General features: G+C 41.2%; 1 protein-coding gene across 2 annotated transcripts; it reads left to right on the top strand.

Moving 5' to 3' along the window:
- Positions 1 to 670: 670 nt before the first annotated feature.
- On the top strand, positions 671 to 27,534 carry tatdn2 (TatD DNase domain containing 2). 2 transcript variants are annotated; one of them, XM_072280661.1, is made up of 7 exons: positions 671 to 1,036; positions 3,334 to 3,718; positions 17,525 to 18,058; positions 20,028 to 20,882; positions 21,424 to 21,551; positions 25,684 to 25,867; positions 27,038 to 27,534. In XM_072280661.1, exons 1-7 carry the CDS (start codon positions 936 to 938, stop codon positions 27,176 to 27,178), a joined length of 2,328 nt encoding a protein of 775 aa, XP_072136762.1. In that variant the 5' UTR covers positions 671 to 935; the 3' UTR covers positions 27,179 to 27,534. The 2 variants fall into 2 exon arrangements, with proteins under 2 accessions (XP_072136762.1, XP_072136763.1); XM_072280662.1 differs by lacking the exon at positions 671 to 1,036 and adding an exon at positions 1,197 to 1,285.
- Positions 27,535 to 27,587: the final 53 nt, after the last annotated feature.

Here is a 27,587-nt window from a genome sequence, read left to right on the forward strand (position 1 = left end):
AGATCCCCCCTCAATCTTCTAAATTCCAGAGAGTATAAGCATGGTCGATCCAGTCTTTCATCATATGAAAGTCCTGCCAACCCAGCAATCAATCTGGTGAACCTTCTTTGTACTCCCTCTATGGCAAGAATGTCTTTCCTCAGATTAGGGGGCCAAAACTGCACACAATACTCCATGTGTGGTCTCACCAAGGCTTTGTACAACTGCAGTAGTACCTCCCTGCTCCTGTACTCGAATCCTCTCGCTATAAATGCCAGCATACCATTCGCCCTTTTCACCGCCTGCTGTACCTGCATGCCCACTTTCAATGACTGGTGTATAATGACACCCAGGTCTCGTTGCAAAAGACCGTACTAATGCTGTGCTCCCAACACTCTTAGATGACCAACTCTATGGACTCTGTTGTTGTTGAGTGCTGTCAATCATGGCGACCCTATGGGATAGTGTAGTTGACCACAGGGGTATCTGCCTTTCTTCCGTGCAGATATTGCTGCCCAGATTGGGGACCCGGCCAGACTCAGGACCATCTGCCTCAAAATCCTGCGCTCATGCCATTACATCACCCACTGGCCCGACAGACCGGTCCTCTTTAAGACCGCTGGTGAGCCTGATCCATAAGCAACACATTCATAATTCAAAGAAAGATCTGCACTCCGGAGTCCGGACTCGCCGCACGTTCATTATACTCTCCCTAACCAACACTTGCTCCTCCGTCTCAGGCCGAAGTTAAAATGGCGCCGCACTGCCCGCACGCCATTGGACGGGAGAAGTCTAACCTCCGGCTCGACCGGTTTCCGCGTATTTATATTACAACAGAAAATGATTAAGCATTCACCATCTCGGACGTTGTGAGTAGCAGCAGAGTTCGCCTTCCACTGTACAGCGAGCGGCGAAGAGAAAGCGAAACTACTCGGAGAGTGGGTGTGGACGGACGGATGGACAAGCTGGCGGAGGGATGGAAGAAGGAGGCCCGCCAGGACGGGCAGAAAGGCCGGGGTTCGAGAGAGGGTGCGCGTGCGGGGGAGGACAGTCCGAGGTAAGGGGCGCACGCGTGGGGTGGGGGAGAGGGTGCGCACGCGACGGGGATGGGGTGGGGGGGTGACAGGCCGGGGTGAGAGAGAGGGTGCGCGCGGGGTGAGGTGGGCCGGGCCGGGGTTGGAGAGTGGGTGCGCGCGCGGGGGTGGGGGAGGAGGAGACAGGCCGGGGTGCGCGCGCGGGGGCTGGCGGCGAGTTGTCCCAAGGAAATGCGGGGGTGAGGACAGTGGAAGATGTGAGGAGAATGACGGTGAGCTCTAAAATGGGTGTCATGGTTTGCACTGCGTGGCTGGGGTGGGGTCGGCGGAATTAATGGAGAGGAGGGAATTAACGTGAGGAGTGATGTATGGTGGGAGGTCCCCATAAGTGACAGCAAGCCTGAGGAGGTGCTTCTGGAGTGTGAGTGATAGTGAGTTCAAGGAGCGGAAATCGGGAGTGTTGAGGTGATGCTGGTGGGGGTCTGGGGTATGATGATGTTCAAAGGGAGGTTTAAAGTAAGCATAAAGGGAAAACGAGAAAGTAATAAGGACGAAGTGAGAATGTAGGGTACTAGTTTTGTACAGTTGAACATTGAGGGTGTTCTGGGTGAAAATATAGCAAGAATGAATAGCAGTTATGAGTTAAGATTGTCTGAGGTATTGGGGAAGTGAGGGTGAGGAGAGACACCTGGGATAAGAACAAGGATAGGTAATGTACAAATTAGGCTTATGCAACGAGAACTCATGTACACAAGAATGAGACAGGGAGTCCTTTGCAAAATCTGGGAGAGTAGTACAGTAACTGTTTTGGAGGTCCTACATGCTAAAATGCTACGTAGCCAAGGACATATTGATGTTGGAGGGCATTACTTTGCCATTGTAGAAAAAAAGCATATCACTGTTAAAATTACTGTATGTATTTCTCCAGAATTCCCAATCCATCTGGATCATCTTCCTGGTCTCTTCTTCAGACCTGTTCTTACTAATCACTGACACAATATTGACCTCTTTGATTTTTCCACATCCCTTGGTCATTCTTCCCTATCTCTTGCTGATCTTACAGCATTGCATTCACTCAGTACCAACTAATTATCATCTTCAAACTTACTGGCAGTATCACATTTTGAAGAAATGATATCTTTCTTGCAGGAGGTCAAACATCGTCTCTCAGACAGTAGTTCATCTCCATCCAGACCACTACTCCATTAATCAATATCAGCCATCCTATTTCCTCAGGAGGTCTTCCCTTTATACCTTCCAGCACTATAACCTCATATCCTTGTATGGCTAGCTTGTATGTCATAGCCAAGATCCACAAGCAGGACTTTTGGAGAACACCACCTAGTCCTCCATCAAATTAGTTCTTCCTAACTTGATGCCATCCTTTTCACCTGATACAAATATGGTATGTCTTGTACTGTCCGCCATTTGACTTTTTCCAACTTCCTGAGCCAATTTGGCCCATCTTTACCATGGACATACAAACCCTTTACACTCCAATTCCATTCTTAGATGGTCTGAGTTCTCTCCACCAACACATGCTTTCACATGCCTGGACTTGATCTTGCATTGATGAACTTCAAATCTACTTGCTTTTGTCAGATCAAGGGAGTAGCTATGGGAACTCTCATAGGCCCACCTATATCTGTTGATTTTTGGAATATGTGGAAAGATACAGCATGGAAACAGGACCATCAGCACACCAAATCCCCATTGACCATCAAGCATCCATATTTACACTAATGTATTTTATTCATTTTGTATGCCCATCCCACAAATTCTAACACTCTTCAGTACATATGGACAACTTGTCGCAGCCAACCCACATCTTTGATATGGGAGGAACACAGGAAAAGCCCACGGAATAGCACAGGAGGAAAGTGCAAACTCTACTGTCTCTCTATGGAGACAGCACCAGAAGTCAGGATCAAGTTATGACATGGCTGTTGTGCCTCTGTACGGCCCCCCCTTCTTTCTCAACTCTTTCAGATACATTTATTTTTCCACAGGTGCTTCATGACCTATTGAATGTTTACTGCATTTTTGTTTTTCATTTCAGACTTTCATCATCTGCAGTTTTTTTAAAATTCTTATTGAATTTAGAGAAGTATGTAGTGTCTATGATCAGGGGATCTCTGTCATTAATTTTTGCAAATAGCTTCACTGTCCATACTAGTAAAATGGACAATGAACATGGGTTCATTGCTTTTCATTCATGAATAATTGCCTGTGTGTTTGCTATCATTGTATTGATCCTGAAGTCGTTCATTTATATGAGGGTCTTTGAATGCTTGATAACCAAGATTTTATTTTATTGCAGTGAGGTAGCTTTGAGGGCGAGTTGTCAGAAGCAAAAGATGTTCGGGGATGACACCTTCACTGCCTCTCCATTAAAATACAGGAAATACACAATTCAGCTCCAACAGGACCAAACAGACGATAATAGTGGCTTGGGATGTGATCACACAAGGAAGATCATTCAGAAAACTGGCAAAGGACAGGAGCCAGTTGATGGCCGTAATGAACAAATGAATGTCACATCAAATATAATTTCTTCTGAAAACTCTGATCATTCACGAGGCCACAGTTTCTATGATAAAGATACACGGAAAAGGTGTTATCCACTGAGGAAAACTTTATTTAGTGACAAAAGTTGCCATCGACAAAGTTTTATGTCAAGATCTGTGATGGTGGAGCCTGATAAGGTACTTTATAACAGTATCATCCTCTATTTTGTAGTTAAAGAGTTATGAACCCATATTGCATTAATCTGATGGTTGCAGTTATTCGGACTCAACATTATGTGCAAAAGAATTTGTTTCTGAAAAAAATCACCTATCAGGTAGGTGAAGCAAAACCCATAATCTCTGTAAACGTAAATCTCTACCAATCTTATAGTTCCCACACCTCGCACTTCCCGTTTCTACCTCCTACCCAAGATCCACAAACCTGCCTGTCCTGGCCGACCTATTGTCTCAGCTTGCTCCTGCCCCACCGAACTCGTTTCTGCATACCTCGACACGGTTTTATCCCCCCTTGTTCAATCCCTTCCTACCTATGCTCGTGACACTTCTCACGCTCTTAAACTTTTCAATGATTTTAAGTTCCCTGACCCCCACCACTTTATTTTCACCATGGATGTCCAGTCCCTATATACTTCCATCCCCCATCAGGAAGGTCTCAAAGCTCTACGCTTCTTTTTGGATTCCAGACCTAATCAGTTCCCTTCTACCATCACTCTGCTCCGTCTAGCGGAATTAGTCCTTACTCTTAATAATTTCTTCTTTGCTTCCTTCTACTTCCTCCAAACTAAAGGTGTAACTGTGGGCACCCGTATGGGTCCTAGCTATGCCTGCCTTTTTGTTGGCTTTGTGGAACAATCTATGTTCTGTGCCTATTCTGGTATCTGTCCCCCACTGTTCCTTCGCTACATCGACGACTGCATTGGTGCTCCTTCCTGCACGCATGCAGAGCTCGTTGACTTTATTAACTTTGCCTCCAACTTTCACCCTGCCCTCAAGTTTACCTGGTCCAACACCTCCCTCCCCTTTCTAGATCTTTCTGTCTCTGTCTCTGGAGACAGCTTATCCACTGATGTCTACTATAAGCCTACTGACTCTCACAGCAATCTGGACTATTCCTGTTCTCACCCTGTCTCTTGCAAAAACGCCATCCCCTTCTCACAATTCCTCCGTCTCCACCGCATCTGCCCTCAGGATGAGGCTTTTCATTCTAGGATGAGGGAGATGTCCTCCTTTTTCAAAGAAAGGGGCTTCCCTTCCTCCACTATCAACTCTGCTCTTAAACGCATCTCCCCCATTTCACGTACAGCTGCTCTCACTCCATCCTCCCGCCACCCCACTAGGAATAGGGTTCCCCTGGTCCTCACCTACCACCCCACCAGCCTCCGGGTCCAACATATTATTCTCTGTAACTTCCGCCATCTCCAACGGGATCCCACCACTAAGCACATCTTTCCCTCCCCCCCTCTCTGCATTCCGCAGGGGTCGCTCCCTACGCGACTCCCTTGTCCATTCGTCCCCCCCATCCCTCCCCACTGATCTCCCTCCTGGCACTTATCCGTGTAAGCAGAACAAATGCTACACATGCCCTTACACTTCCTCCCTTACCACCATTCAGGGCCCCAAACAGTCCTTCCAGGTGAGGCGACACTTCACCTGTGAGTCGGCTGGGGTGATATACTGCGTCCGGTGCTCCCGATGTGGCCTTCTATACATTGGCGAGACCCGATGCAGACTGGGAGACCGCTTTGCTGAACACCTACGCTCTGTCCGCCAGAGAAAGCAGCCTCTCCCAGTGGCCACACATTTTAATTCCACATCCCATTCCCATTCTGATATGTCTATCCACGGCCTCCTCTGCTGTAAAGATGAAGCCACACTCAGGTTGGAGGAACAACACCTTATATTCCGCTGGGTAGCCTCCAACCTGATGGCATGAACATCGACTTCTCTAACTTCCGCTAATGCCCCACCTCCCCCTCGTACCCCATCCGTTATTTATTTTTATGCACACATTCTTTCTCTCACTCTCCTTTTTCTCCCTCTGTCCCTCTGAATATACCCCTTGCCCATCCTCTGGGTTCCCCCTCCTCTTGTCTTTCTTCCCGGACCTCCTGTCCCATGATCCTCTCGTATCCCTTTTGCCAATCAACTGTCCAGCTCTTGGCTCCATCCCTCCCCCTCCTGTCTTCTCCTATCATTTTGGATCTCCCCCTCCCCCTCCAACTTTCAAATCTCTTACTCACTCTTCCTTCAGTTAGTCCTGACGAAGGGTCTCGGTCTGAAACGTCGACTGTACCTCTTCCTAGAGATGCTGCCTGGCCTGCTGCGTTCACCAGCAACTTTGATGTGTGTTGCTTGAATTTACAGCATCTGCAGAATTCCTGTTTGCGTTTTTAAAATCTCTGTAAATGTACACAATTAAATTCGTTAGTTCCTTTTTGTGATGTGAGATAGGATAGTTCATTGGTGCATGATGTACAGCCTGCAGCTGGCTCACAAGGTCTTTCTTTTTGTCTATTGCTGCCTTCAGCCATTGCTGCCTCCATTGTGGGCCAGCTGGACTACAAGTCCTACCATTTAGTTCAGATCCCCTCCATATGAAGGCAAATCATAGCTCTCCATAAATAAAGAGGTACTTGATTCCTCAGTGAGGTTAAAGGTGGAAAACTCCCCAGGACGGAATGGGATTTATATCAGTCTGTTATAGGACACTAGGGAAAACTTCTGATTAAGATTTTTAAATCTTTGCTGAAACAAGTGAAAATACCATGCTATCCCTTCTCAAGACAGGCAACAGGGTAAAGCATGATAATTATAGTTTCAATAGGTACATTTAATGTCAGAGAAATATGTACAATATACATCCTGAAATTTTTTTCTTCGCAAACATCCACGAAAACAGAGGAGTGCTCCAAAGAATGAAAGACAGTTAAATGTTAGAACCCAAAGGCCCCCCCAGCTCCCCCCTCCCATGCATAAGCAGCAGCAAAGCAACTACGCCCCCTCCCCCACTTGCAGAAAAAGCATCTACACCCTCCCCCGAGCACTCAAGCTCTATGATCCTAACATCAGTGGTACAGAAAATACTGGAAAATTTTCTCAGAGAGGATAAATAATCACTTGAAAGATAGGGCTAATCAAAGACGGCAAGCATGGCTGTAAAGTGATAACAAAGTTTATTGATAAGGGCAGTGTCATATTTGTGATTAGTAAAGCCTTTGGGTCAAGTTGGCAATTGGATCCAAAATTGACTTGGCAGCGGGAGACAGTTGATGGTAGAGGATTTTTTTTTTGGATTGAATGCATGTGACTAGTGTCGCACAAGGATCGGTTTTGGGTCCTTTGCTGTTTGAATTATGTCTGAATGATGTCAATGTCAGAGACATCAGTAGGTTCGCAGATGACACAAAATTGCTGGAGTTGTTGATAGTATGGATGATAGGTAGCTGAGAGATCGATGTACTGGTGAAATGGGCTGAAAAATGGTAGTTGAGGTTTTAATCCAGATGTGAGGTGATGCACTTTGGACTATTCCTGAGGCTGGGACATACACCAGGAATGGTAAGGCAAGCACGAGGAAATATGCAGATGCTGGAATTTCAAGCAACACACGCAAAAAATGCTGGTGGACAGGCCACGCAGCATCTATAGGAAAAGGTACAGTCGACGTTTTGGGCCGAGACCCTTTGTCAGGATTGACGAAGGGGCTCGACCCGAAATGTCGACTGTACCTCTTCCTATAGATGCTGCCTGGCCTGCTGCGTTCCACCAGCATTTTTAGGAACGGTAAGGTATTGGTATTGAGAAATAGCGGGTCATGAGGTTCAAGTCCGTGGAAAGCGGCAACACAGGTAGTGAAGTGATTAGGAAGGCATATGGGATACTGGCTTTCATTTGTCAGGGCATTGAATACAGTAGGGTGGTTACGCTCCAGCTTTATAAAACTTTGGACAGACCTAAAGAGGAGCACTACATGGATTTCTGATCAGCATACTATGGGATGAATGTGATAGCAATGGAGTGGGTACGGAAGAGATTCACCAGGATGATGTATGGGATGGAGCAGTTCTGTTATGAAGCGACACTGGAGAAGATGGGTCATTTCCCTCAGGAGTGAGGAGACTAAGGGGACATGGGGGGTACAGATAGGGAAACTTTCCCCTTTTCAGAGGTGTATAAAACTAGGCATAGGGTAAGTGAGCAGAGATTTGGAGGAGACCTGAGGGGGGAATCTCTCTTCACCTAGAAAATAGTATGTACTTGGCAGCAATGTCTGAGAGAGTGGCTGAAGCTGAGACACTAAGACCATTGAAGAAGTGTTTAGGTGAACACTTGAATTGCCTAGGCATGAATGGCTATGAACCAATGGGTGGTTGGAAGGTGAGATTAAAACAGATAATGCCACTGATCAGCGTGGACGAATTGGGCTAAAAGGTCTGTTTCCATGCTCTATTAATCTGAGTTTACGTTTAATACCGCCTATCTTAATCATTTAAAATGTTATAACTTAATGACTGTGTATAACATGTAGTGGGTTTTGTGGATGGGTTAGGGTTAGTTCATGGCCGTCTATGCTCAGGCAATCAAAGTTCAAAGTAAATTTATTATCAAAGTACATATATGTCACCATATACAACCCTGAGATTCATTTTCTTGTATGCATACTCAGTTAATCCAAGAATCATAATAGAATCAATGAAAGACCACATCCAATAGGGCAGACAGACAACTAATGTGCAAAAGACAACAAACTATGCAAATAGAAAAAGAATTAAACAATAATAAAAAAAAATGCGTAATAAAGATCAAGAACATGAGATGAAGAGTCCTTGAAAGTGAGCCCATAGGTTGTGAGAACAATTCAGTTATGGGGTGAGTGAAATTGTCCCCTCTGATTCAAGAGCCTGATGGACTGTAATAACTGTTCCTGAACCTGATAGTGTGAGTCCTGAGGTTCCTGTAAAGTCATCCTAATGGTAGGATTGAGAAAAGAGCATGACTTGGTGGGGATCTCTGATGATGGGTGCTGCTTACTTGCAACAATACTCAGTGTAGATGTGCTTAATGGTGGGGAGAGCTTTACCAATGATGGACTGGGCCGTATCCACTACTTTTTGTAGGATTTTCCATTCAATGGCATTGGTCTTTCCATTCCAGCCTGTGATGCAACCAGTCAGTGCACTCTCCACTGCACATCTACAGAAGTTTGTCCTGTCGAATCTTCACAAACTTCTAAGGAAGTAGAAGCACTGCCCTGCTTTCTTCATAATTGCATTTATGTGCTGGGCCTGGGACAGGCACTTGGAAATGATAATACCAAGGATTTTAAAGTTGCTGACCCTTCCGCCTTTGATCTCCTGGTGAGGACTGTCTCATGGACCTCAGGATTTCTCCTCGTGAAGTCAAAAATCAACTCCCTGGTCTTGCTAACATTGTTGTTGTTATGGCACCACTCGGCCAGATTTCCAATTTCCCTTCTATTTGCTGATCCATCACCACCTTTGATTCGGCCAAAGACAGTGGTGTCATCCAGCAAAATTAAAAATGGTATTGGAGCTGTACTTGGCCTGAGTCATAAATATAAAGCAAGTAGAGCAGGGGCTAAGCACACAGCCTTGTAGTGCACCCGTGCTGATGGAGATTGTGGAAGAAATGTTGCTGCCAATCCAAACTGCCTGGGGTTTGGTTTGCAAGAGGATTCTGTTGCACAAGGAGGGATTGACGCCAATGTCTTGAAGCTTATTGATTAGTTTTGAGGGGATGATGGTACTTATCCAGTGTTTGTCTGGACAGTTAAATGCTCTCAGCGACTCGGCTTCAAACACTCTTTCAGACAGTGCATTCCGGTTTACAACCACTACTTTATCAGGGCTGATTGGAAGCATTCAGAACTTTTAATGATCCAGTAGTTAATTTTTTTGTTTGTATCTCCTCCAACTATAATCAGAAGCATAGATCAATAGCAATAAGCTTCATAATTCTCTCAAATCCATGTAAAGCACAATGCCCTGGCAAAGACTAAAACATTATTGAGGTTGTCAGCATATGAGTGGTCAGGCACATTTCTGAGTTAGCAGGGGTGGAGGGTGGGAGAAGATTTGAAACCTATTCTGGGTTGTGGAATAATATGTATTCTTCACTGCCTATGCAGGTGAACAGAGCATTAAAAAACTGCAAAAATGAGAGTCAATGAAAGTTAAAATTGACAACCCTTTCCTCTTATTTTCCCCACTCTCCTCTTGCCTCTTCTCCTCACCTGCCTGTCACCACCGCTTGGTGCCCCGCACCTTCCCTTTTTCTCATTATCCACTCTCCTCTCCTGTTAATTTCCTTCTTCTCCAGCCCATTTCCTTTTCCACTTGTCACCTCCATGCTTCACACTTCACATACCCCTCTCCCACCCACCTGGCTTCTAGCTTGTCTTCCTCCCCTCCCCCACCTTCTTATTCTGGCCTCTGCCTCTTTTCTTTCAAGCCCTGATGAAGGGTCTCAGCCCAAAACATAGATGCTGCCTGACCTGCTGAGTTCTGCCAGCATTTTGTGCATGAACCTTTCCCCCACCCTGTCTTGTATTTCCAAACTTGAACAGTAACATTATTTAAAGATTAACTTGTAGCTTGTGCTTGTGTTCTTGTATGTGGTATGAATGTCCTTATTGGGAATATTCTTGGTGTAGGGAAGAGGAGTTGAGGCATATGAGAAGGCTTTTTTCATCTGCAGTATATGCAGAATCATCATGATGCTGCCTCTTATGGGAGGAAATGAGTTCCATTAGTTTTCAGAATAAATACCCCTTGTAGACATACTACCATTGCTCTACTTGGTTAACATATTTTACTTAGTTAAACTCATAAAAAAATCCACTGAACTCTTATGAAGCACTGGTTAGTTTACAATTGAGAAGTGTGACCAATTATATTCACCATCACTCAGGAGGTATACAAAGGTCTCAGATGAGCTGCAGAAAAGGTTATAAAATCTCCAGTGATGAGGGAAATAAGCTATAAAATAATGGAGTGGAGAACCTGGGTATGAAAGCAAGCTAGTTAAAGACTGACACTATTGACCCAGAAAAAGAATAAATTCAAATAACAAGAGAAAATCTGCAGATGCTGGAAATCCGAGCAACACACACAAAATGCAGGTGGAACTCAGAAGGTCAGGAGGCATCTATGGGGGGACAAAAGTACGGTTGACGTTTCGGGCTGAAACCCTTCGACAGGACTGGGGGGAAAAATGAGTAGAGTTAAAAGTTGGGGGGAGGGGAGGAAGGGAGAGAGAACCACCAGGTGACAGGTGAAACCTGGAGGGGGAGGGATGAAGTAAAGAGCTGGGAAGTTGATTGGTGAAAGAGCCAGAAGGCCATGGAAGAAAGAGAAAGGGGGAAGGAGCGCCAGAGGGAGGTGGTGGGGGGGCTCGGAGATGAGGTGAGAGAGGGAAAAGGTGATGGGAAATAGAGAAGAGTGGTGTGTTGGGGGCATTACTGGGTGTTTGACAAATCGATGTTCATGCTGTCAGGTTGGAGGCTACCCAAATGGAATAAATTCAAGGTTACAAGGTTCCTCCAACCTAAATGTAACCTTATCATGATAGTGGAGAAGGCCATGGATGGACATATCGGAATGAGAAGTGGAATTAAAATGGATGGCCACTGGGAGATCCCACTTGGTCTGGTATTGGAACGTAAATGCTCAGTGAAGCGGTCTCCCAATCTACGTAGGGTCTCACCAAAGTACAGGAGGCCACACTGGGAGCCCCGAATACAGTAAATGACCCCCAACAAATTCACAGGTGAATTGTTACCCCACCTGGAAGGATTGTTTAGGGCCCTAGATGGTAGGGAGGAGGTGTAAGGCTAGGTGTAGCACTTGTTCCGCTTGGAAGAATAAGTGCCAGGAAGGAGATCAGTGTGAAGTGATGAATGGACAAGGGAGTCACATAGGGAGTGATCCCTGCAGAAAGCAGGAAGTGGGGGTAGTGAAAGATGTGCTTGGTGGTGGGATCCTGTTGGAGGTGGCAGAAGTTTCGGTGAATTATGTGTTGGATGTGGAGGCTGGTGGAGTGGTAGGTGAGGACAAGAGGAACGCTGTCCCTGTTAGGGTGGCGGGTGGATGGGGTAAGAGCAAATGTGTGTGATGAGCTGGGAAGTTGATTGGTGAAAGAGATAGAAGGCCATGGAAGAAAGAAAAAGGGGGAAGGAGCACCAGAAGGAGACTTCATGCATGTCTGCACATCTGGTCTGCAATGGCTCTTGAATTTTTTTAAAAATATATGTTATATTCTAATTTTACTGGTTTAAATGCAGGATACGTAGCATATTTGACAAGACCAGTAGCTGTGGGGATCTTGGGGTGTGGATTATAGATACAGTTGTTTATCGGTTACATCAAATAAGCAGACAGTTAAGTTTTGTCGATTGCCTGCAGTTGTAAAGACTAAACCTGACTTTGTGCAAATTGTGCTGTCAAATGAAAAACAAGTCATAATTTCCTGCATTTTAGACAACAGAACTGTTATTGTCTTGTTGATTCATAGCAATCTAAACAGAAGCTAGGCTGGCATTTGTAAGCACATGCATGAGTAAGAATCTCATTATGGCTAACTTGTTTCACATCTGTGATTGTCAGAAGTGATTTGTTGTTTCTGCTATAAATGCAGTTACACTGGGAGGGGGGATAGATTAGGCAGCAAAATTTATTAAAGCAAAATTTATTTAAGATCATTTGATGCCTGCTAGAAAGCTGTCAGTGACCAGTAATGCAAATAAAAAATACTTTCACGTGAATTCAATCAGGAAGGACTGTACTTTTCTCCAAACTGTATAATCTAGCCCTCTATTTAAGAAAAAGGTATGCACCACTGGAATAATTCTTTTAGCAATCTGGTGATTTTAGCTACATAACTTGTGTCATCTATTGCCAATTGAAATTGTTCAGAAATGTGATATCCATGTCTGAGTCCCTTGTGACTAGGAAAAATAAATTATATGCAAGGTAAAAATACATGATTTTCTGTCATATGCCACATTTCCAGTAGTCATGCAGTTCCAAACTTGTGCTTAGAAATGTGTATGCCCTTCCCTGGATGGCACTATATCTCCACCTAGTGCCTGGTTTTTCATTTGTGCAGTTTTTCAAACTGCCTTTGTAAATTTGTGCACGGCAGACTTTCAATAATTCAATCATTCAATTAGTTTTATGTCATTGAAAATCATTTACAGTCTAGGAAAGCGAACTGGCCAATTTAAGCTACCACCCAAGATCAATTTCACAGAGCTTTCTTCCTGCTCTGAAGTTCTTGTTTAAGATTTGGTTAACTGTAATGCTATTAACTCAATTACCATTTAGAAAGTACATTTCGAAATACCAAGTCAGCATCAGGGGCTGCTTTTTAATAGTGCTGACATGATGCTTCATGAGTTACTTATGAAACAAATTATCTTCCCACGTTTAACATTAATTTCACTGACTGATGGAACTAGCATCTGTCCATTAAATTATGAAGAACAGGAAAATTCTGATCTTCGTGTGCATTGCTGCCTCTTTGTAGATCAGCACACCAACCTATACTGTCTTTTACGCTTGTACATTGATCATGTATTAACCAGCAGGAGAAACTCCTTACCACAACATTTAAAGAACTCAACTGCCTACAAGTTGATTGCTGAATAATTTACAGTTTGCTGCCTTCTATAATCTTTCCAGTTGCAAAGTCAATGGAAATGATATAGCAAGGTTTGCACAACTATTTAGTGAGTTCAGCACTTCGTGCAAGCCAGTTACATGTTTTTTTAGTAGTCATTCCCCTTGGCTTACAGCATTACTATGAGAATGAGCAAAGCCTATGGAAAGCAAATTAAACTGTTGAAAGAGATTAGAAGTAGAGCGGCTCGTAAGTATGAGGCTATTATTGCTTAGGATAGGGATCGCCAACCCGTCGATTGCGATCGACCGGTTGTTCTTTGAGACTTTCCCAGTAGATCCCGAAGAAAAATCAAAAATAGATACACAAATACTGTTGTAATGTGAGCATTATAAAGTAATTCTAATTAGGATAATGGTAATATAGCAATATTTTCGCTAAAAAGCTGTTTGTAAAGAGAGATTGTTTCCGGGTTGTGGGGGTTTAGTTCTGTTCTTTCTGCCCAGTGCGCATGTGTGTAGTTCCCCCGCCATGCACAACGTTTTTAGCGTAGCCTGTGCTGCATCAAAGTGACCAATCAGGTTAGATAAGAGTACAGACTGTTGCAAACATCAATATACGGCAGTATCTTCAACCTCTGGGCCGTGAAGCATGCAGTGGTGCAGCGGTAGTCGGCATGCACACAGCACATCTTTAAGAAAAAAAGACAAAATAAACAAGCTAATTAATTAGGTGCTGCCTGGCACGTAAACATCGGCCCAGAACAGAGGTGACGCCATCAACAATGGCTCGTGATATCCTGAAAGCATAGCGGAGGCTCCACGAAAGAAGGCAAAAATGTACAAATTCCATCCAGAATGGGAAGAGGAATTTCTGTTTACCTTGGTGAAAGACAAGTGTGTATGTATGTTGTGCCACCAAACACAAGCACTGACTAAAAGAGGGAATCTGGAGCGGCACCGCAACACCAACCTCCAGAAATTTAAAGACACCTACCCCCCCAAAGAGCGCAAGTCGTGCCTGGAAAGTTGAGCTGAAATCAGGGTTGAAGGCCCAGCAATCGTTTTCCACAAAACATGCTGCTCAAAATAAGGCTGCTATTGAAGCATCATTTCGTGTAAGTCACCTATTGGCTAAACACAAGAAGCCTTTTACAGATGGCGATTTATTCAAGGAAGCAATGGTCATTACTTTAAAAACAAAAACGGCATCACAACCACAATATGTAATATACCGCTTGGCCCTGCAACAGTGACAAGGAGGGCAGAGTCATTGTCAGAGGACATGGATATTTTTCTCTACAGTTCGATGAATCCCTGGATGTAATGCAAACAGCTCAGCATGTCGTACTTGTCAGAATGGCTTTCCAGGATTTTACAACAAAGGAGGACTTCCTCACTCTTTTGTAATTAAAGGGAAGAAGGAGAGGTGAGGATATTTACAATGAGTTTAAAAAAATATGGCCATGAAAATGACATCCCCATTCATAAACTGGTGGCAATTACTACTGATGGGGCCGAGCAATGCGCGGTGTACACATTGGTTTTATACCACTAAAAGTCAGTGCCTACTTCGGGTCAACTTATCTATGTGAAATTTCATTTTCATAGATGAAAATTATTAAATCTAAGTACAGGAGCTGACTTACTGACAGACACCTCACTAGGGTTGCCAACTTTCTCACTCCCAAATAAGGGACAAAAATGGCAGTCAAATCCCGGGACATTTGTGTTTACCCCGAGAAAGACTACCATGACCATGAAGCCTTGCGCGGGCACCTGTGTGCGCATGCGAGTACGTGCCTTTTTTTTTAACCCCACGAATAGATTTTGGCTTAATCTTCATTATTTCTACTTTATATAGGCTGTGTATTTATCATCTCATTCCTGCTTTTACTATATGTTAGTGTTATTTTAGGTTTTATGTGTTATTTGGTATAACTTGGTAGGTTTTTTTTTGGGTCTGGGAACGCTCAAAATTTTTTTCCATATAAATTAATGGTAATTGCTTCTTCGGCGTAAAGCACTTCAGCACGAAAGGTTTCATAGGAACACTGTACCTTAGCGGGGGAAATACAGGACAGTTGGCAACCCTACACCTCACAGACTGTCTCAGACTGGCTGTCTGTAGTTATGAGCCAAATTTCAGGGAACTAGCAGAAAGTATTCAGCCCCAGTCATCACACTGAGTGCAACAGTCAATTTATATTCATTTATTTTTTGTGTTGAAATAAGATTAAATAATGAAACTTAGAATTAAAGGTGTGAAGTATTGTACTATTCTTAAAGAAAGACAGCTATGGCCTGTTTCATATGCTAGTTACAGTGTTTTCTTGTTTGAATTAATTTGCAAGTTTGGCAAAAGTATTTTGTGTAATTCAAATACAATTCACCCAAATAAAAGGCCTCAAATTGGAAGTAAAATCTGACCTGTTTTTTCTCTAAACGATTTAGTAGGTAGATCTTGCCTTTCACTGAGGTGGAGGTAGGGGATCTTGGGCTTAAAAAGTTTGGTGACCACTAGTCTAGGATTATCTTGGATTAGTGGTTCCCAAACTTTTGGGTTACCACTCCCTTGGCTCCCTGGCCACTTCCCTAGTGCGCCCTCTCCCTTTCTGGCCATTACTTAAAAACTATGAAGAATTTTGATTTACAATGCATAGTAAAAGAAAATAGGAACTGCAAATTAAAAGCAGTAACAATTGAAAAAAATTTTTCAGAACCATTCAAAGCTACAAATGAAGTTATTCCATTCATTAATTGCAAAAACAACAGTTTTCATCAACAATTTTAGAGCGTACATTAGTAGTCCAACTATTCACTACTTTGCTTTTTCACCTTTCAATGAGATGTATGGGCTTGGTGCAGTGTTATCTGCTTCTGAGCATCAGGATGAGTGTCAGTCAGAATGCGTCTCAGATTTCCATGTTCAGTAATTTGCAGTTTGTTTTATTGCTTTGAAAGAAGTTGGGTGACTGCACCGAAACTGCACTCCACTTAGTATATGTTGGAAAAGCAATAAAGGACGCTTGACCTTTTTCCGTAGTGCAGATAGCATTCAGAGATAGCTTTCCGCGACCAAAAGTCTTGATATGATTTTTTTGAAATTTCAGCTTTAGCTCAAAATCATTTTGTTGCGAGATCAGTTCTTTCTCCATCCTTCCTGTTAATTTCTCATTACAAGGGTTCAGGAATGGATTTATTATCTAATCTAGAATTTGGATTGAGTGAAGACCCTAAAATCTCTCTAACATGTCTTTATTTAGCTTACCCAGGTGGGCACAATATTCTTAAAGATCGTCATCTGGTATTCTTTCTTTCTCTTCCAACTCAGAATTTGGAAAAGATTGTGACAGCCAGCGTTTCACTTATATGGGGTTAACTTGAACAGAAATGTGGAGATGACCGATTTGACTTTGATGAGATTCACATCATTTCCTTGCAATTGAAGATTGATATAATTAAACTTTGCCAATAATTCTGACAAATAAGCAATGTCATGCCTAATATTATTAAGTTGATTATTGAATGAAGCACTCAAGCCTTCAAAGAATTTTATCACAGTCTCAAAAGGAGTCTCAGGCAATTTCCTTTTGACAGCCATATGACTTCTGTGTGCAAAAAGCAAACAATTAAAATTTTCATCATTCTAAATATAAAGCTCTCAAAATGGTTGAGAGTTGAGAGCATGGGACTTGATTTTATTTAACACTGTGATAAAAGTATTTAATGATTTGTGCAGCCAATCACTTGGGTTGTTTATGACACAGTGAATGGCAAATATGTTTGGTACAGCTTTTTTAAGAAAGTAATAACCCCACAATTGATTCCATCATTGATGGTGCCCCATCTGTTGGACAAACAAGAATGCCATGAGCAATGAAATGTTGTATGAAGCATCACTGTTTTGTTGTGAAGTGCTGGTAACTATTTTTGAAGTGTTTTCCATTTCTGAAAGTTTTCACCAAGTCTCTTGGGGATGGGGGGGTGGGGTGGGAGCCAAATTCTTGTTTGCTTTATCAGAGTGTATTCTCTTCAAATATGCAAGGAGCCTGGACAGGTTCATTGCCCCATTTGAAAAACACTTTTTCGTACATCAGACACAAAAAATTAGTTAGCATGAGAAATTGAAAGTTTTGGGATTATGAAAGAATAGCCATAAAAGGTGCTGACGACTCTCACTATGATTAACAAAGGTTGCACTATATATGTTAAAATATCTGAAGGATGTTCTGTTTGGTTGAATGCATACAAGCAAAATCCCTATTTTTTTTTTAAAAAACCTGTAACTTGCTCTTTTTTATTTGCATTGTTATTTATTTTACTTTTTTGTGCTAAATTTCAGAATATGGAAGCAGAGAAATGTCGATCTGCAGCATTAAGTAGTTCCACAAAACAAAGCTCTCAGTCTACGTTCCAGACCGGAGATGACAACAGCATCATTCAGCCAAAGACTCGGAGGGCAGTGCCACCACAGGGTACTAAAGTTCTCTACCTTAAAGCAATATCAGAAGCAATTGGTAGAGATTTCCAGAAAGCATATCGGCATTGCCGTACCAAAAACACTGATCGTTCGGAAGAGACATTGGCTGGATCGGCTAAACCTCTCATGAAAGAATGCAAGAAAACTGAAGAAAACAGCTGTCGGGAAGCATCTCATGTGGTTTGCTCTTCTCAATATAGCAATCAACAACAAGAAAATGATTCTGAAAATAATTTTGTGAAGCAAAAGTGGAATGTTGGATTAAAGGCCAGTGAAAATAACATGGATGAAAGACTAGACCGTAAGCTGGTATCTACAGATGTAACTGTGAATATTAAGACGCGTATGGAGGAAAGAAGCAGTGATTGTCCACAAAGTGAGAGCGTTTGCTACAAGGTATTCATACCTCTACTTTGTTTTATCTCAATATTATATAGTGATAGAGGTATACTTTTCAGAGCTAATTGGAACAATTGTTTTGCATATGTTATTTTTGATTCTAAAACAAGTTATACAAAAATCTGAGATTTCAGGAAAATGTTCATACAAAAGTATTACAAAAAAACTCTTGCTATTTGGCATACATCATCTGGTTTCAACCAGCAAACATTTTTATGAAAGTAAGCACCAACAATACATTTAATTCCAAATGTTTAGCTAATGAAGTGCAAGAGGTTATGAAATAATATTGATAAAATGGTACTTACTTACTTGGGCCCTTAGCTGCGAGTGGAGCATAGGACATTGATGACTTCCCATTTCCATTGTCCTCTGAAGCCAATGGTATGGTTGGAGTTCATCACTGTTTCTGTAATCCATTGTATCCACTGTACAGGGAATTGGCCTATACAACATCATCAGAGCCTTGTTGGCCAACCCTACACATTTCCAACCTCTCACAGGGTTGGACCTTGAGGGGTGATAAAATGGGTAAAAATAATTACAAATTGAGCCTAATACCAGTAACTGGAAGATAGTATAGGGAATTATAGATATTTACAGTCAGGAGGTCATTTGGCCCATCATCTTTAGGCTGGCCAGAAAATTATTCAGACTGATCCTCATTCCTAGGTGTATATCCAGGTACTTTTAAATGTAATTAGGAATTACTACCTTTTCCATTCTTTTGGGGTGTCCATCTATTTTTGGATATACTTAGTTGACATTTCCTTGAATTCCCCACTTCATGCCAACTGATCTAATCCAGTTTTGGCTTATCTCCCTTTTCTTAGTAATCATCAGTAAAAATATCTAAGTGCTCTGGATGAGAAGGGACCTATCATGAGTTGGGGTTCAAATGACGTTAAAAGCAGTATGCCAAGTGAAAAAGACAAAAGCCTTCTACATTTTAATGGAATACTAATTTTATAACAAAGTATAAATTATAAGAATTGTGAGCTATAAATCTATACAAATCTTAAGACTTCATTTGCAAATAAAGAATATTGAAGGAAAACTAAGGATGCAGAAAATATTAAATAGAACTCTATCTAAGGGAGGAAATACAAAAGAAAAAAATCCTCCACTATTAGGAGACTTCAACACTATCTGATGGGTATTTAAAAATGATATTGGACATGGTAAACATGTTGTATATGGTGGATAAGGGGCTAAGTCGAGAGCAAAAGAAAATAGGATACAAGATTTAGAAAAGTAAGTGTGAGAAACTGACTTTACGGAAAGACTGGTGGAATATGCTACCAGAGTTTGAGTGATTGAAGCAGACTGTCTTGTATTAAACTGAATAGGCGGTTGGAAAAAAAAAGTTTAGAACAGGCTAAGCGCATGGGATTGGAATCTTGTGGTATATGGATACACACAGACAAGTTGGGTCAACAATATTTATTTTGGTTGCTTATAACTAACTTTTAAGAATGTTTTCCATCGTATGTATTCTGTCAATTAATGTTTTGTTAAAAGTCAATGAAAAACCATTTGATGGGCGTTCTTATTTTCAGGATAAGTGGGTAAAATTCAATTTTGCCTGAAGCCAGCCACTTCTGTCCACTGATCCTTCAACACTTTAATTTATTTTAATTTATCCTATTTAACTCTTTCAAAAAAAATTTGTATTTTGTGAACGTCACCTGTGAATGAGTAGAAGATATATTTTCTTTATTTTCATTGAGCCAGTTGTTCAAAGACATTTTCTCTATTTTCCAATTACTAGTTTGCAGATAGTTGCAGGGATATTAAAGCAAACCCCATAATGACCTAATCTTTTGTTTTCAGTGGTTAATTTTTTGAAGCCCAAAAAGTATAGTGTGTATTCACCTCTTGAAATACAAATGTAATATTTCTATTTTGCTTTGAACTTGGTTTTGTCTCAATTATGACATCACTTCCTTTTTTTTAAAAAAAACAGAAACTGAACTCTGATGATGATGCATCTGCTGGAAGTGACTGGTCTGATGTTGAAGATCCTGCTCCAATAACTACTTTTTCACAAGAAGATTCCAGTCCAGTGATTAACCTGGAAAGTTCCAGATCTGGTACACCATTGAATGCCAAATATATTACACAACCATCTTTCATGTACTCTACACTCTCCTATCCAGGTTCAAAAAATTGGTCAAGCCCTCAAACACCTCAGCGACCTTCATCAACCAGCAGATTTAATGATGACTGCTGTTATCTTAACCTTAGTGATGATGAAACAGAATCTTTGTCAAGGTTTTCAGAAAAATGTTTACAAGGCTCACCGTCTGCTGATTGCAATAACTTGTCTTTTGAGTCGTTAAGTTACTCACCACATCAGTCTGATCATAGCAATAGCATGGATTTTAGTAAGGGTTCTTTCAGCTCTTCATTTAAAGATTCAGAATGTTTGGACCATAATTGGGGACCGAATTACCAGAGGGAAGGCTTTGTGGATACACATTGCCATCTGGACTTCTTATACTCTAAATTATCTTTTAAGGGGACCTTTGCAAAGTTTATGAAAGTTTATGACAGCACGTTTCCAGCTGAGTTTCATGGCTGTATCACTGATTTCTGTGACCCTCGCAGTCTAGTTCGTGGAAACTTATGGGAAAGTTTACTGGAAGACCCTCTTGTCTGGGGTGCTTTTGGTTGTCATCCACATTTTGCCCGTTACTACACAAATTTACAAGAAGGCACAATTATCCAAGCACTGAGACACCCAAAAGCCGTTGCTTTTGGAGAGATGGGTTTGGACTATTCGTATAAGTGTTCAACAGACATCCCTAAACAAAAACAGGTAAGTGGAAAAACAAGTGGGACAACTTGTTCATCAACAAATGAATTTATCTGCTGACTTACAAGATCTGCTAAAATCTGTCCTTCAAAAGCCATTAAATGTTTGTTTTTCTTGAAATTCACACCATTAATCCATGAATTTTAAAAATTAAGTACCATAATCAGAATCAGGTTTAAATGTCACTGACCTATGTCATGAAATTTGATGTTTTGCAGCATCAGTACAGTGCAGTACATAAAAATATTAATTGTAATAAGAAATATATATTTGTGTGTATATAAATAATATATACACACTCACTCAAATACAGTGAAAGATGACTCAGAAAACCATCTTCAAATAGCATCAAGACATTTCTCCCATTTGCCTGAGTAGCCATATTAAAGCATTTCTGACACAATAGCATTTTCTTAATTTGTGCATGTGTGTTAAGTTGATAGTCTAGGACTGATGGGGAAGGGGAGGTGGAATGGTAAGCGGGAAGGGGTGAATGAATATGAGAATAATTACTTACAAATAATTAGATTCTTGTTTATGGCAGGTCTTTGAGAGGCAGCTGAAACTTGCGGTGGCATTAAAAAGGCCACTTGTTATCCACTGCAGGGACGCTGATCAGGATCTTTTTGAGATAATGAAAATCAATGTGCCAAAGGACTACAAAGTTCATAGGTAAAAGGTCATTATATTTGTGCTTTAGTTTTATTTATTGTTTTTATCAACCAATGATTCAGCTATGTTTCCCTGATGGTAGACGTCCTTAAAATGATCTTGAGGCTTGATGTTTTATAAGGTACGTAATATAAGGAACTTGTAGGTAATTTGTATTTCTTTTGTTTGGCTGTTGGAAATTTGCCTTCAAGAACGCTTCCGGAATTAGTAACATTCCGGAGATTTGTGCACATGCAAGACCTAATCCTCATAGTGCAGGATTGGGAACAAGAAGATTATTTTGTTGTTAATGTACATATATGCTCATTGGCTCCATTGGGTTTATGATTACTGTGTATCAGGTGTAAATTGGTCTATTATTATCACATACGCCTAGATACAGTGAAGAGTTTGTCTTACATACCACTCACACAGATCAACTCAGTACATCAGGGCATTGAGGTAACACAAGGTAAAACAATAACAGAATGCAGAATAAACTGCTACAAAAAGGATCTAGTGCTTTCCCAGTGTTTTGGATGCATAAACTCTTCTTGGGCTTCCAGCCAATTACATGTTGATTTTAACTGATATTTCAATGACAAGGTCCACCATTTTCATCAGGGATGATGCCTAGCTACGTCTAGTCTGATGGTATATATACCCCTGTCGTCCGTCCCTCGTGATTGATTAGTCCTCAACCAATCAGGTTTCCGTGTCCCACCTTGTTTACAATCATATTCCAGTTCTTACTTGGAGCGAGACTTTCGTCTTTGTGAAATTTCTTATTCTTTAGTCTTTTTTCAATGGCTTCCTTCACCAGGTGGTCCCAAAAGCCACTGGTGTGACACAGTAGTTCTATGCCATCGAAGCCAATCTTGTGGCCATTGCGCATGCAATGTTCTGCTACCATTGGTTTCTGGAAGAATCGCCAGGATCCTGAAGAAATATTGGATTAATGCCATTCAGAAACCCATAAGGAAGCTCAAATCCCAGCTTATGCAGATCAATGATGACCTGGGCTCAGGACAGCTGGCGTTTACAGGACTCTCTGAATGCAGAGCAGCATATATTGGCCAGATGGGGCACAGTAGAAGCCCGCATCAAGGAGCGTGTCCGTATGGGTTGCCTGGAGAAAGCGACAACAATGATGAATCAGCTTGTGGTCTGGTGTGAACACAACAACTTGAGTCTCAACGTGGACAACACTAAAGAGGTGATTGTGGACTTCAGGAAGGTGAAGGCTGACTATTGCACATCAACACTACTTGGAGGACCAAGTTTCCTGGAGTGCACATCACGGATTATCTCATCTTGTCCCTCAACACCACCTCTTTATTCAAGAAAACACAACAGCACCTCCATTTCCTGAGGTGATTGAGGCAAGTGAGGCTCCCTACCCCCATTCTAACCATACTCTACCGGAGTAGCATCGAGAAGGTCCTGACCAACTGTATCACCATCTGGTATGGGAATTGCAAGGTATCTGACCGCAAGACCCAGCAACAGATTGTGACGACTGCTGAGATAATCATCAAGATCTCTTCCTCTCCTCTCCCATCCAGGCCATACACATTTGATATATGTACTGTGTTTTGCACCTTTGTCCCTGAGGAACAAGGTTTCATTCAGCTGTATACATGTGTATGGTTGAATGACAAACTTGTGTAGCAGGAAAGCTGAAAGACAGGTAGGGTGAAAATTTCATCTTATCTCTGATAGGATGAGATGAAATAAGTAAATTTCACACGATATAGAGATCTATATGATCTCCCTCAGCAAAATCTCTTTTCTAGTCCTACTTGCACTCACTGGCCACCTTGTATTAGTTACAACTGTGCACCTGCTTGTTAATACAAATATCTAATCAGCCAATCATGTGGCATCAACTCAGTGCATAAAAGCATGTGGACATGGTCAAGAGGTTCAGTTGTTTAGACCAAACATCAGAATGGGGAAGAAATGTGATCTAAATGGCTTTGACCATGGAATGATTGCTGGTGTCAATCAGGACAGTTTGAGTATCTCAGAAACTGCTTATCTCCTGGGATTTTCACACGCAACAATATAGAGTTTACAGAGAATGATGTGAAAAGGAAAACAAATCAATCTATGAGCAGAGTTTTGTGGACAAAAATGCCTTGTTAATGAGAGATGTCAGAGAAGAATAGTCAGACTGGTTTAACCTGACAGGAAAATATCAATAACTCAAATAACTAAGTGTTACAACAGTGGTGTACAGAAGAACATACCTGAACCACAACATGTCAAACCTCAGAGGATGGGCTACAGCAACAGAAGACCATGAACATACCTAAGCAACAGGAGGTACCTAATAAAATGACACTGAGTGTAAGTTATACAAGATGGTAAAGAAAAAACCCCTCCAAAACAAAGTGTCACTGCTAAAGCACCTCAGAAAATTTTAATTAATTTATGAAAGGGACAAATGTACAGAAATTAGTTGAGGATGTTATTGGTATTTAGTGAAGTGAAAACTAGCACATTTATTGTATGTTTGGATTTTTAGAATTTTCAGTGTATTTTGTTAGTATTTACATTAACTGGATTCTCCCTATTCCACACTTTCTTCAGCCCAAAAGAGACATTTCTAAACCTGGTACTGGATAGGCAATGCTGCACCCAGACATTTCATCTTTGCTGTTTAGAACCCTAAATATGTAATTCTTTAGACCACTGGTTCTCCTTTCTTCCCCTACATGACAGGACCCCGTACCATATTGCTGTAAGCAGCTTACCCATCCTTTCCGCAGTTTCCAAATTTATCCAAACAGGGAATAAGAACCTTTGCAAATGATAGTGTTCTGCCAATTATTTCTGCCATTCTAGGTAGTAGAGCAGTGGATTTAGGAGAAGATACAAAGAGCTATAGTTAGTTGCTGAATTGCATCTTCTAGGTGGTTTGTACTTAAGCCACAGTGCTTTAGTGTGGAGGACAACAGTGGTCAGTGTAGTGGCAGCTGTTCTATCCAAGACGCTGTTTTGTTCTTGGACATTATTGCAGCTGAACTCGTGGTTAAATAGTAAACATTCCATCATGCTCTTATTATAAGTAGTAGAAAGACATTGAGAGTCAACAGAGTCTCATCCCAAAATAACTTCCTCTGACTGCTATTGATGTGACGGGTCCATTTAAGTTTCTGAGCACTGACTATCTATACCAGGATACTGATGCCATTGCCATTGAATGTCCAGGACAGGTGGTTAGATAGAGATTTTGTTAGAATTGATAATTAACTTTCAATTGTGTGGTATGACAGCTAGATACTACTTTCAGTCCATGCAACATGCAGATACAGCTGCTTTGTTAGTATAGTTGTGAATGGAACTGAACTTGCAATCCCCCACTCTTAGCCTTTATGATGTAGAGAAGGTGATTGATGAAATAGTTGAATATAATAGAGCTTATTATACTGTGGTAAGGAACTCTTCTAGCAAGGTCCTGAAGCTGAATGGCCTCCCATAGTTTGTACTAGGAATGACTAGCCAATGGAGAGTTTTCCCAACAACTTCACTGACACTGCAATATGCTTTGTTGATACAAGAACAATTCCTGTCTCTTTAAATTTGAAATTTTGCCAATGTCTGGACCAAGAGAAGTAATAAGAGTATAAAGAGCAGAGGGAGGAGGAAACGCCCTCCTGCACTTACCCCTGACTGAGAGAAGCAACTCAAGAGCAAAAAGAGAGTAAGTACTGTAGAAAGTTTCGTCATGACATGTTCAGGCAAACAGAACCACTTCAGAAGATGACATGTACCATAGGCTTAGAACAATCTAACTACCATTTCTCAGACATGATCTGTCCAAAATCAGAAACAGTCCATATTTTCAAGATTGATAAACTGTTGCAGTAAGCTTACTGTACAACAAGGATAAGAGAACAACCATACTCCTGATCCTAACATCGGGGGAGGTGCACAGATGTCACAGTGAAGTGAATTTTTAACCAGTAATGTGATGTTGAGTTTTACTAAGGGCAATATATTTTTCTGTCCAGCATCTGGATAAATGTTCCCAGGCATAAGATGAACTGCATGTTATTGGAATTTTAAAGAATACTTAAGGAAACTTCAGCCTTGTGAAAAACAATAATTTTGTTTTATTTGCTTGTGTTTTAATTTGGTTCCGCAGGCATTGCTTCACAGGCTCTTATGAGGTGATTGAACCATTTCTACAGGAATTTCCAAATTTATCCGTTGGATTCACAGCCTTAATCACCTACCTATCTGCTGGTGTGACCAAGGAAGCAGTCAGAAAAATCCCAATGGAACGGATTGTTGTAGAGACTGATGCACCATACTTTTTACCTAGAGGGGTCAGTTGTACAATTTTTATATTTCCTGTGTTGTAATAGCTCCAAAGATAAAAGCAGAAGTCGTAAACTCACTGAAATGTGCATTTTATACATAGTACACACACATACAATATTGATGTCTATTTGAAAATCTACACAGAATTTAAAATAGTTAAAATACTGAAAGTCTATGGAGGATCAGAGTTGTAGTGCCTAACCATCATATTGCGTGGCTGCAATGTGACATCCCAATTCTTCTGTTCACTGCTGCCATATCCATTTTCAGAGTTATGAATTTGTACTCCCAAGTTCCTCTATACATCAACACTTCTAAGTTTCCTATCATTTACTGTGTCTTATTGGTATTTGACATCCCAAAATGTATTTCTGGATTAAATTTCTTATGCCACTGCTCGACCCTGCATTCCAGATAACGTACTGCATATCTCTCAGTATTTCTAGTCCTCAATCCTTCTGCCAGTGTAAAGTTTCTTTGTAGCTACTATAGCTACACTCATGATTGTAACTATCTGTACTTCTTAACTTCCTCTGTCCCCAAATTCTCAAGTTATTTATGTAACTTGAGTCCCTCTGTGCAGTCTAAGGCCTTCCTGTCTTTTTCTGAAATGAAGCACATAGAATTGGAAATATCACTTCAGATGCAGGTGAACGAGTGTTGCTCCCTGATTTATACTGCCTCTTTGCTCTTCTAACTAGAACATGATCCTTTGCATCTTCCTGCATTAAATTTTACCCACCACCCATCTGCCCATTCTACACTCTGTCTTGTACCTAAGCTTTTGAATCCTATTATCTCCATTTAATGTTCACTACATCTCCAGGTTATTCAAAATTACACCCAAGTCCACTTCATTAACCTATATTATAAGCAGAGGTCCCCCGAGCAAACCTCAGGATACCTACTTTAAGCTCCAGACAGAGAAATGCCCTTTTACTACCACTCTGCTTGCTGTTACTGAGACAATTTTTCATCCAAGTGGCAGTAATGTAGACCAGAGCCAGGTACTTATTCACAATGCTGGAAAGCAGATAGTATTTTATTATAAATGCAACAAAACTAAAATTCCTTTTTACATACGCTTACTACTACTTAACATTAAAAATTACTTTGCAGGGTGCTGGAAGTAAATACTTGAACCTAAACATAATGTATGTTTGCTTTGCTTTCAGGTTTCTAAAGGAGTTTGTACCCATTCCCATCCAGGACTTGGCTTGTACACTGTAAAGGAAATTGCTAGGCTGAAAGCGATGAAACTGTCCACCGTTCTTCATGCATTGAGAAGAAATACCCATGGATTATATGGAATATAAACAACTGACGAAATCTCTCAGTTACTTGCATTTTGAAAATATGAGTGCAAGAGAAAATTTACATGGAAATAATGGCAGTTCAGTCTGTTATTTTTCCAACAATGCCTTCTAAGGTTACATGATTTATTTGTTTTATTTTTAATTGAGTTCTACATATTTGTAATCAAATTTGACTACTAGGTGCGGCTGATGTTTCAACTATGGAGAACTTACTTGAAAGATGATCAGACGCTTAAATATCTGATTAGCTTTGCTGATTTACAACTCAAACATGATGTCTGTATGTGTCACGAACCAATGGCTTGTGTTCTCTTTCTGGCCACTGGTTTTCTCTTGAATTATTGCTTTCTGGGATGGGTGGGTGGGAACTGTTATCAAGTATCATCTTGTTTCAAATCTGATATAAAGA

This window comes from Mobula birostris, chromosome 16, assembly GCF_030028105.1.
Source record: "Mobula birostris isolate sMobBir1 chromosome 16, sMobBir1.hap1, whole genome shotgun sequence".
Lineage (NCBI taxonomy): Eukaryota > Metazoa > Chordata > Chondrichthyes > Myliobatiformes > Myliobatidae > Mobula > Mobula birostris.

What these genes read in the sequence shown, in the direction of transcription:
- tatdn2 (XM_072280661.1), top strand. Translation starts at nt 936, where the DNA reads ATGGACAAGCTGGCGGAGGGATGGAAGAAGGAGGCCCGCCAGGACGGG. An exon ending in TGATGGTGGAGCCTGATAAG is followed by an intron (nt 3,719 to 17,524) that starts GTACTTTATAAC and finishes GCTAAATTTCAG; the next exon opens with AATATGGAAGCAGAGAAATG. An exon ending in GTGAGAGCGTTTGCTACAAG is followed by an intron (nt 18,059 to 20,027) that starts GTATTCATACCT and finishes TAAAAAAAACAG; the next exon opens with AAACTGAACTCTGATGATGA.